This window comes from Oryzias melastigma, linkage group LG12 (assembly GCF_002922805.2).
Source record: "Oryzias melastigma strain HK-1 linkage group LG12, ASM292280v2, whole genome shotgun sequence".
In the NCBI taxonomy this organism is placed as follows: Eukaryota; Metazoa; Chordata; class Actinopteri; order Beloniformes; family Adrianichthyidae; genus Oryzias; species Oryzias melastigma.
In genome coordinates, this window is record NC_050523.1 from 10368194 (window position 1) to 10378502 (window position 10309).

At 35.2% G+C, this 10309-nt stretch overlaps 1 protein-coding gene across 4 annotated transcripts in view; it reads right to left on the reverse strand.

Moving 5' to 3' along the window:
• The window catches only part of LOC112163200 (lysosome membrane protein 2), a 21956-nt gene extending 15868 nt beyond the window's left edge, over positions 1–6088 (reverse strand). For 3 of the 4 annotated variants that reach the window (XM_024299471.2, XM_024299469.2, XM_024299468.2), the window contains exon 1: positions 5759–6088. In XM_024299471.2, the coding sequence (XP_024155239.1) occupies positions 5759–5881 (123 nt within the window). In that variant the 5' untranslated portion in view covers positions 5882–6088. The remainder of the gene's footprint in view (positions 1–5758) is intronic. The other variant, XM_024299470.2, reaches the window with a different exon arrangement.
• Positions 6089–10309: the final 4221 nt, after the last annotated feature.

Genomic DNA, 10309 nt, shown 5'->3' on the forward strand with positions numbered 1-10309 from the left:
CAACCAATATAGTAACCCTCACAGCATGCCACATAACATACAACGAAAACAGGAACGGGACAACATTCTTATCCCAGCACTTACCACTGCTTCTCTTACACCACTCCCTAAATGAAAACACATGTGGCAGGTGAATACACAAACACTCCGAAGAGCGGTTGCTTTGATGTGGAGACATCCGCATGCATGGATCCAAGCAACTCGGAGCACCAGCGAGAGGCCATTCATTAAATCCTCCAGTCACGGTAAACAAGCTTTACATACTCTGAAAAAAAAACTGTCTATTGTTGTCAAACGTCTCATAATCAGGTTAAACTTGGGGGAGAGTACCGCCTCTTAAAAGCAGGATAACTGAATTACACACACACACACACACACACAAACTTTAGCTTAGCAGTTTTAAAAGACATTTTTTAGTAAAACACCATTTACAATTGTGGACAAAAATGTCATGTTGTACAAGAATGATGAACTAAAGAAGGGTTTAAAAATAGGACAGGAAAATCCTTAAATTCCAATGAAAATGTCTAATTTCATGAGTATTTCAAGTCTAGTGTGCAAAAGAAATCAGAACCATTGTTATGCTCCAACTGTACAACAAATTAATATTAAAAATGTCTTATTTGAAGGGTACTAAATTAAAAAACAATCGTAAAAGAAGCCCCAAACTAAAGGGTTTCTTTCATTTGATCTAGTCTATGGTAACAAACAGCAATTTTCACCCTTTAGGACGCTCATTCCATACTGACCACGACTTTCTTAAAAGGGTGCCATAGGGCCGTCAGCTCCTAAAAATTCCAGAATTAAGAAAGAGTCTGAGCACACCAAGTGGGTCAACTGCTGGGAGGGTCACCAGTGGAATGGATTCTCTTCGCTGGTTCAACTGGTGCAAAGGTGAAAACCGATGCAGCAGAATCAGTTTTACAGATGAGTACGTGGAAGAAAGTGTCACTTCCGACTAAGTGAATCTGACTGAGACTTTGTTTTATACTCACAAAGTAAAGTTCATAGATTGTTAGTAGTTTGTGTAAAACAATAGTTTGCGAAACTTTGTTCAGCTACGCAGAACCCCATTGCATGATGGTTGAATGGTGCACTTTACTTGCATCAGATTTTACTTCTTAAATTAATTCCAACACGAGAACATAAATGTCAAAACCACAGAATAGTCTTGGCTTAAATATATTTTACAAGTAAAAATGAAAAAATATTAGCTTTGATCAAAGTAGATCAACTACAATAAATCTTTAACTTGCGGTTGCTACAAGGCGTGCTTTGATTTTTTTTACCTTATTTCACAAATTTTCCATTATTTTGTGGTCTAGTTTTTTGGACATGCGAGGAATACTGCGTTCGCAATTCACTTCTGATTTTTTTCAGTGTAATGCATTTTTTGTTCTTTTGTGTTAACAGAACACTGATTGGCAGTCGGCCTTGTCAATCAATATCCTTCATGCCAAGTCTGCTGTACAGAATGTGTTCAGTTTCTGAAGGTTTGAACTTTGAGAGTTAAACTATACTCTTTTGCTCATTGTAACTTCATGTTCATATAAACTACTACTAAAATCGTTTTCCAGAAAAAAAACTAGTCATTTTTGTGTGGACAGCTAACACGAATAACAACATAAAGCTTTGATTATTGTCCCTAACTTTCAAAGTCAACACTAAGCTGCAAAAATAGATATAAAACAGCATAAAACAGGATGAAGGCATACAATGTGATTACACTGACAGCAGGGGCAACAGTATTATCACGCTTTGCCTGTTATCTCAGTAAAGTGACCCTCCTGGGAAGGCTTCTCTGAAATTTCTGAAAATCAAAGCACCTCTGAACTCAAAAGATATGGGGGAATGTAATCATAAACAAGAAAAAAATAATAAATGTTTAAAACATGTTTTTGAACGTAAGAAGATGTGGAGTTTGATTTTGCGTAAACGGTTCTAGTGCAGTAGAAATAGTATTTTAAACTTTTACACAAACGGATTTCAACATTTCAAAAACTTTTACCCCACCCAACTAAGTGGGTTGGCTGGAGTTTTCCAAATTAAAGTGTTGGTAGGAATTTTTGGTGGCTTTAGGATGAATACTGAAGCGTTAATTACAGAAATTATCCTATGTGGGAGCTGAGAAGAATTTCTATACATGTCATAGACTCTATACAATAACAGTTGTTTTGGTAAATTCCTGTACACTTACCAGTTTAGAAAAGGTGGAGTATTTAGTTCAGGATTTAATGTAAGAGCATTAGCTTTTTCTACACCAGCTTGTGGGGGTTTGGGCATTGTGTATTGTATTTTAAAAGTAACAGCTTAAAATAATTTCACTGTTGTTAATTTGAGTGTAACACTGAGGATCATCAATTCTAGGACACGCTTAAAGGACAACTTTTCCTGAGTCTTTATGAGTATTAAAAAATATATTTTTTACTTGTTCTTTGAGGTTCATTTTTGCATTTTTTTAGGAAAGTGCTCAAAAAAATATTTAATTATGATTGTAATTCCAAAATAAATGAAAAAAAAGCTAATTTCCTTTTTTAAAACTATACGACAAAGAGATTTTGTTTGTCTCCAAACAACAAGCCTTTACATACTGGTGGCAAAGGTGATTTGTAAAGTTGTACATTTTATTGACACTATGGATATAATGATACATTTTCCTCACAATTTGGTTCAAACTTTGATTTTTGGGTCACGGTTTTGCTTCGGTTTGGTTTGTATATTACAAAAGAAGAAAAAAAGGAAAAATACTTTTTTTGACTTGCTAATAATCAAGTAACGTGAAGAAAAAACTTTTAATTGGCTCATACTAATGCCATGTACACATGTGATGCACGTTCACACTGAACTTTTGCTACACAATACTAGAAAAACGATGCAAAATGTCAAAGTGGAGAAAATATCGTGAATCTTGTTCCAGGCTTTTTCCTTCATAGCTCTGTTCCAATATCTGAAACAATTGATGTCTTACAATTACGGCTGAGCACAAATTGCTATTATAAATTTCTCCATAGTGATTAATTTACTGACAGTTGGCACTTGCGTGAATTAAAAAAGGCACCATCCATATGTTACTACGTAATCCGAGTCCATGATTGGTTAAACTCAACATGAGTTCAGCTGACGGGCGTAGGACGTAGAACCCGAAAATGGTAGTACAAACTTACATAGTGGTGCTTGTGAACGTAGCTTTAGCCTGTTTGAATGTAATAATAGATAAATATAGTAATAAAACAGCAACTACTAAATTCTTCTTAAATTTAGTGCATTAATTGTTCAACACTTTAACGTAAACATACTGGTATGCAGTAGAGATGCAACAATTCTTTTTCCCATCAATTCAGTTAAATAGTATAATTGGTTCAGTTTTCAATCCTGAGTTGAGGCTTCCCTAATTGATACTGAGCGGTACAGTAAGGTCCGATATTTAGAACATTTCCATTGTAAAATGGACCCATTAAACAATACTGGGCGATACCTTTTAAGGACCCCCAACCGTTGAAGATCCATAGAAAAATGGAATGGGACACTTTGGGCGGAGGCCACTAAACCCGCCAGAATTAACTGGCCCATACCATACTACTCCTTACTGGACCGGCCGTACCGCACCACTCAGTGGAAACGAGACTATGGAGACCTCTTCCATCATGTTAGTAGTAATTTGAGGTATAGAGAATTTTTTTTTCATTTATTGTTCATTTTGGACAAATGGTAAACATTTAATTGATGGGTAAATATTTTAGACCAAAAAACTATTTTGTCGTAGTGCCAATACAAGGAAACGCCTTACATTTACTAAGCACACTTTTTCTCCTCGTCCATCTACCCTAAAGCTTTTACTTTTATCAAAACATGAGATTGTAAGGCATTTCTCCAGCCAAAAAAACAACAAACACAATGCCTCTGGTGTTGTAGATATTTAGATAAAGTCTATTAAACCCTTTACTTCTGGGAAAAAGATAAAAGGCCCTGCAATGTTTGAACTTCATAGTTGAAAAAGATTGTTTAAATGAGACAGGTTTGAAGAGTTGATAACATGATAGTATGATGATGTACTTTTTTAATCTTAAAACAACATCCCCTTCTTTGGACGCTGAGTAAAAACAAAGTTTTACATCCTGTCATTGCCTGAATAATTAAGTCTTCCTTTTCAACTTCGAATGACTAAAAATTCAAAAGTTAAGGAAACACCAGCTAATGATAAAATCTTACAAAATGTTGTTCCAAATGAACTAATGGTAGAGTACGAAAATCAAAGTAAATGTTCTTTTCTTCTGAAAATGACACTATAAATTAGATTTTAGGACCTTTTAAAATAAAAAATGTTTTTCTATGTCTTATTTCTTTATCTTGGTGGGTCAAGTTTTACAGTTCATTCGGGTTTCTCAGGGAGAGACTGTTAATCAGTTTCCTTCCAATTCAACACTTCCCTGGAGCCAAGGGTGGAAGGAAACAGCACAAATGTTGCTGTACCATGTCAAAGCTGGTCTTAATTTATTAACATCTTGGTGCCACTTTGGGACTATCAGATATATAAAGGAAAATGTAAGTTGGTGTGTTTTTTTTAATTTAAAAAAATGAATTTTTGTATTGGGCATTAAGACCATCCATGCTTTTCAGTCTGGTCTTGTAACAGAACAGTGGTGCAGGTCTAAAAGAGAGTGCAGGAATAAATGATGGACCTTCTTTAAAATCCAGGCTGGCTGCCCAGGCAGGAGCTTTTTCAAAATTAATTTAACATTCAAGACAAGTCTCTGAGAAATGTGCTCACAAACAAGATCATCAAAGTAAAGTAAAATAAAGTAAACAAATTAACACACTTTACTCAATAAATGCAAAACTTTACTGGATTTTTATATTTTAATGGAAAAATAATACCAACCATTTTACATTAAATCAGATTCCTGTGTGGTTCGGATTACATCTCTCCTATACACACACCGGGATCTTTACTGGGGGAAAGTTAATACCAGATTATACCTGATTTAATATGCTCTAAAATAAAATAAATAAATGTAATAAATAATACATTTTCAAGTCATGATTTGAAAACTCAGTTTGACAGTGAAATTAAAACGCTTCATGCCACCAGTATGCCCTTTGACTTTGATGGAAGTTATCAACCAGTGCAAACAGAACAGCATTAACCCACAAACACAACTTTTTACATGTTAATTTAAAAAAAAAAAACTGAACTGAAACATGCAAAAATAGAAATAGATCCACTAGAAATCTGACTGCAATAATACTTCCTAAAAACAAAACCACAAAATCTGATAACAAACTGCTATCCACTTCCAGCGTGTTCCCAAAAAATAAGATTATTTTATTATTATTTTTTAGTAAGTGGGCTGCACTATTTCTAATGAGTGATAATACTTTAAACTGTATTTTTTGAGTGTTTAAGAGGAAAAAGTTGACTTTCCTTTTGCAACTTGGTTCTAATTGTATGTCAACTAATATTGTAACAACATATGGTTATAACTAATCAGCTTTAATGTTTTTTGGGGGTTGATTTTGCAGAAATCCTATCATGATTTCTGCACATGAATGCAGTCAAACAAAAGCTGTGCAAACTGTTTTGTAGTAAACTCTAAAAGCCAACACAATCACCTCATTGTTTTCATTCTTATTAGATCCAGATTTCACACAGAAATCCGTCCAGAGCAGCAGTAGCCTGGGAAGAGGGAGGGGAGGGGGGCATTCAAGCTGCTCTTAAAGACACGTGGTATAGAGTTCTGAAGTTGCAAGCAAGTTTTACCTTCTTCAGTCGGTTTTCCATTAACTTGTGAAAGACTCTGCCCACGAGGAGGCCAATCCCAACGACCAGCAGGGTTCCGCAGATGCTTCCCACCGCGTAGAGCGCGTAGGACCTCCGTGTCATGACTCCAGGTGCGGGCAAACGGAGCGCAGCAGATGAGACTTTCAAGGTGGACGTCAAAGCTCCACTTCTTTTCTTCACACAGTAAAGTAAATTCCGACTTTTTTATTTATTTATTTGTGTTACTTTTTAAAAAGTAAAAGCTGGACAGCACGTATGACAAAGTTACTAACCCACTGACCCACTCACAACTGAGTAACGGCGACTTTGTCAACACTGTTCTTTTGAGTTGAAGTTAAAGCTAGGCCACGCCCTCCACCGCGCCCCTTTACAAAACGAGGACTCTGATTGGTTCTGCTGATATCCAGGAAGTTCAGCGCAGATATATATGTGTGTGGGTGGGTGGGTGTGCTATAAAATGTGTCTCATGGCGGTGTGACCAAGAATAACCTTCAAACCACTTTTACTTGTGAAGTGAATCCAGATGAGCTAAGTCAGCTAACTTATTCCTGAATAGACCACACCGCAGTTGCGAGGCAACCGTTATAAGAGCACGTGCTCACATTTAACCTACATCCGTTCTATCCCTGTGAAGCACTTGACTCACCATTTGTGCATGCTCCCTTTCCCAGTTTATATGCATTTTACTTAATACTCATTTAATACAAAAGTGATGCATATTTAGAAATATAAACAAACAGATTTCCTATTTTAAATTTCTTAATATCAACTTCATGAAAAGTTTTTAAAATAGAAAATTGTATTTTTGATACATGTTCTTATTGCATTTTTCTCAGAATGGATGGCATAAATAAAGAAAAATTAAGATTGAAACTACATTTCCGAGTATTTCTTTGTTCAAATTCTCGTGAATCAGTTATGCTCAATACAATTCTGTTTTAAAAAATAGCTTGTAGTTATCACGTACTAACAACAATCTGCAGGCCACAAACTCCCTGCTCTGCCCCATTTCAATGCATCCACTTGCAGACAAATAGATTTTGATTGTCTTCTAAGTTGCCATCAGACTCATAACAGTACGACTGAATAGCTCCAATACAGCATGTTCCAAATTATACAAATGTTATAAGATTCTTTTTAAGTACTTAATGTAAATGACAGTCAGCATAATTTTAAAATCACCAGTAGAGTTACTGAACAAACCTAGCAGAGATAACAGTATTTTATTCCAAAAATAAAAGTCCCCCTCCGATGAAAACCATGTTTTATTAGTTTTTAACATGTAAGTGTGACATTTTCCTATGAAAGAGAACAAATGTAATAAGAAATCATTTCATTTTTGCATTTCTGAGTATTTTTCCTCTTAAATCGCTGTCAAACTGTCGTAGACAAGCTCTGTTTGAATTAATTAGCTTTCTTTACGTTACAACAGCCTCTACATTACGTTACAACAGCCTCTACATGCCTAAAACCCCTAAGCTGGTCTAGCTCAGGTGCTGGAGAAGAGAAGATGGCATCTTCCCATTTAAAGTCAAATCAGCCGTCACTGATTTTTTTTGTGTGAGTTTCATACAATGCTTATAGCAGCAGGGCTGCAAACACTGTGAAATCTCAGTGAGACTTCACGTTGCTTCTTGATGTGACCACAGAAATACGGACGGCGGCTCATTTGACTGGAGTTTTAAAGGATTGTTAATAAATGAAAGACCATTTTGATAGTAGCTTTCATTATTTTCCCAGAGATTCTGCTTTGAGAAACCAATGAATTGAATGTATTAATCACAGCAACATCAATAAAATTGATAATTAGCTAAAAGAGTCTTTGGTGAGCTGGAAGGAGAAACAGAGGCTTCAGATCAACTTGAAATATTGGTTTTTCAGACATTTAGGTTGTGGGATTTTGGTTAAAAACTTCATAATCATAATTAAAACACTAATGGGAACGTTTTATATATATATGATAATATAATATATAATATATATATTATATATATAATATAATATAATATAATATAATAATATATATATAATATATAAACTATGTAAGTGTACTACAAGTAGTCTATACTAAAAGTAAAGTAGGCTATACTTGAAGTTTAATTTTTTACATCTATTTATTGTAAACCTGAAAATTTTCCAACTTTGCAGAAGAAGTAAATTTAGCTAGCATACATCCCTATACTACACGTATGTGGTATAGTTCTTGCTATACTTACACTCAAGGATGCTTGATAAAATAAACTTCAAGTGCAGTACTTTTTGAAACAAGAAACTTGAAGTAATTTTATTTTGAAGTGACGTTATTTTTATTGTTTTACTACACAAGGTAACAGTGATATTTGGAAATGCTTTTGGCTATAGTGACACACTGTCCTCATGAGGTATGACTAAAACTTGTATGACGTGCTTATACACTCCACAGATGCAGACAAGCTTTCAGTTATGAATTTGCAGTGCTGGTTTCACTCTGAGTACTCGTCTTGCACAAGTCTTTGCTGAGGGTTAGCAAATGCAGTGGGGTGTAAAAGTTGGATATAGATGATAATTGAGGGCCTGAAAATTCTTCTCTGGTCTGCAACACCAGATGATGATGCATTACTGAACAGATTGTCGATTGCCCTCTGCATTTTCACAGCTTCAAAGTAGGTTACTTTAGCCGACGTCTTATAGGTAAACATGCTGCAATGCGGTTTTCTTTTCCGACTAAAACCACTTTGGCTAAATATATTTTTACCTGTTCTTGAACTTAAGCAGTGGGCAAAAACCGTCTTCCTAAACCTCCTTTTTAACAAGTTTTACTAAATCAACTTTTTGCTCCAGTCAGCTTTAGATCTATTTTAAAAGTGTTCCCAATGGTCTTTTTACTACAATTGTGCTGTTCTTAGTCAAAAGCAAAAAACTTATGTCATTTTCTAGGACATAGTTTCTGCGGAACAGCAGTAGTTAATCAGAAATTTGGCTCTGAGTTGTGTGTGAAGTAACCCCCCCTGACTTCCCATCATCCCTTTGCTACACTCTCCCAGTAGTTTACAACCCCTCACACATCCTCAACCTAACAGTAGCGGTGTAACAAAAATGGCAAACAATATTGGAGCTACCATGCAGTTCTAAGCCAAATGTCTGATCGAACGAAGAAAACAAAAACACACGTGGATTTATTTGCCTAATTATGGCCCAACAGCTGTGTAGCACTTGTATGTCAAAACTACAAGTTTTATTCCAACTACATTTTTTTCTGTTGTCTGCTCCTGATTCACGACTTGATTAAAGAAATACTCAGTCATGCAGTTTTAATTTTAATTTTCTTTATATATGATGCTATCAAGAGAAAAATACCCCAAGAACATGCTAAAAACAACAAAAACAATTTTTTTTTTTTTTGGATTCATCAAAGTATAAATAATCACTTGAAGTGGGTCTTTAAAGGAGTAATACATACCAAAAGGACAGCCTCAACAGGTGTAAAATCATAAATTATAAATGTAAAAGCATCTAAAGGCCACATGGGAGAATATACACTCCACATTTTCTTCGAAATCAAATAAGAAATTCAGTAGTTTTGCTTTTATTAATACATTACCTAAAAAAAACAACAAAAACAATTGCTGGATAGGTCTTTATTAATTGTTCAAGCTGTTTTTACAACTAAACTACATACAAAATAATAAAAAGGTAAAAATGATCTCTTAAGAACACAACTGTGGTTACAATTTCATATTAGATAATAAAAAGTATACAATAGTATCTTTTTGCTCAATTAAACCAAATATTTTTCAATTTTGATTTAATTTTTTGTTCCCAGTAAAAATTTACAATTTTAAACAAAAGGTACTACATTTAAGTCCAGAAGGTGTAAGCAGGAAGGATCCGATCAATTTAAAACGGCGTTTCCACTGCCAGGAGTAAAGGTTAAGTCTCCCATTTTTGCCTTTTGTCGGAATGCCCTTTGGTGTGACTTCTCATTTCCCCAAATTTGAACAATGGACAAATGAAGACTATTTTAGTTTTATCCTTCTGGGGGGAAAAGCTGAAAAGATTTACTGTAACATAAACAAGAAAATTATAAGAGGAAAATACAGCAAAACTGCAAAAAAGTTTTTGGTCTCAAATGTTTCCAAATGTTAACAGCTTTGTTTGTTTGTTTTTTTAAAACCAGAATTTGCATGTAAAAAGAGCATCTATTGACAGAAAAAATTATGACTTTCTAGATCGTACCCCACCTTTCCCTGACAGTAGCTGGGTAGGCTTCAGCCCTATGATGGTTCTAAGAAGCAGATCTGTTGTATTTACATGTCTTCCTATCGTTTTGGTCTCTTTGTTAGGATTGTGATTCTTAATCTCAAATAAAGCACCTACAGAGGTGGGCTGCACTGTGGCACAATGGTTACACACATGCAGGAAGTGAGTAGTTTGCACTCTTCCCCCTGCCGAGAGTTTTCTCCAGGTACTCCGGATTCCTCCCACAGTCTGAAAACATGCGATATAGGTCAAGTTTCCCGAGGTGTGCATGTGTGAGTGTGCGTAAGAGTG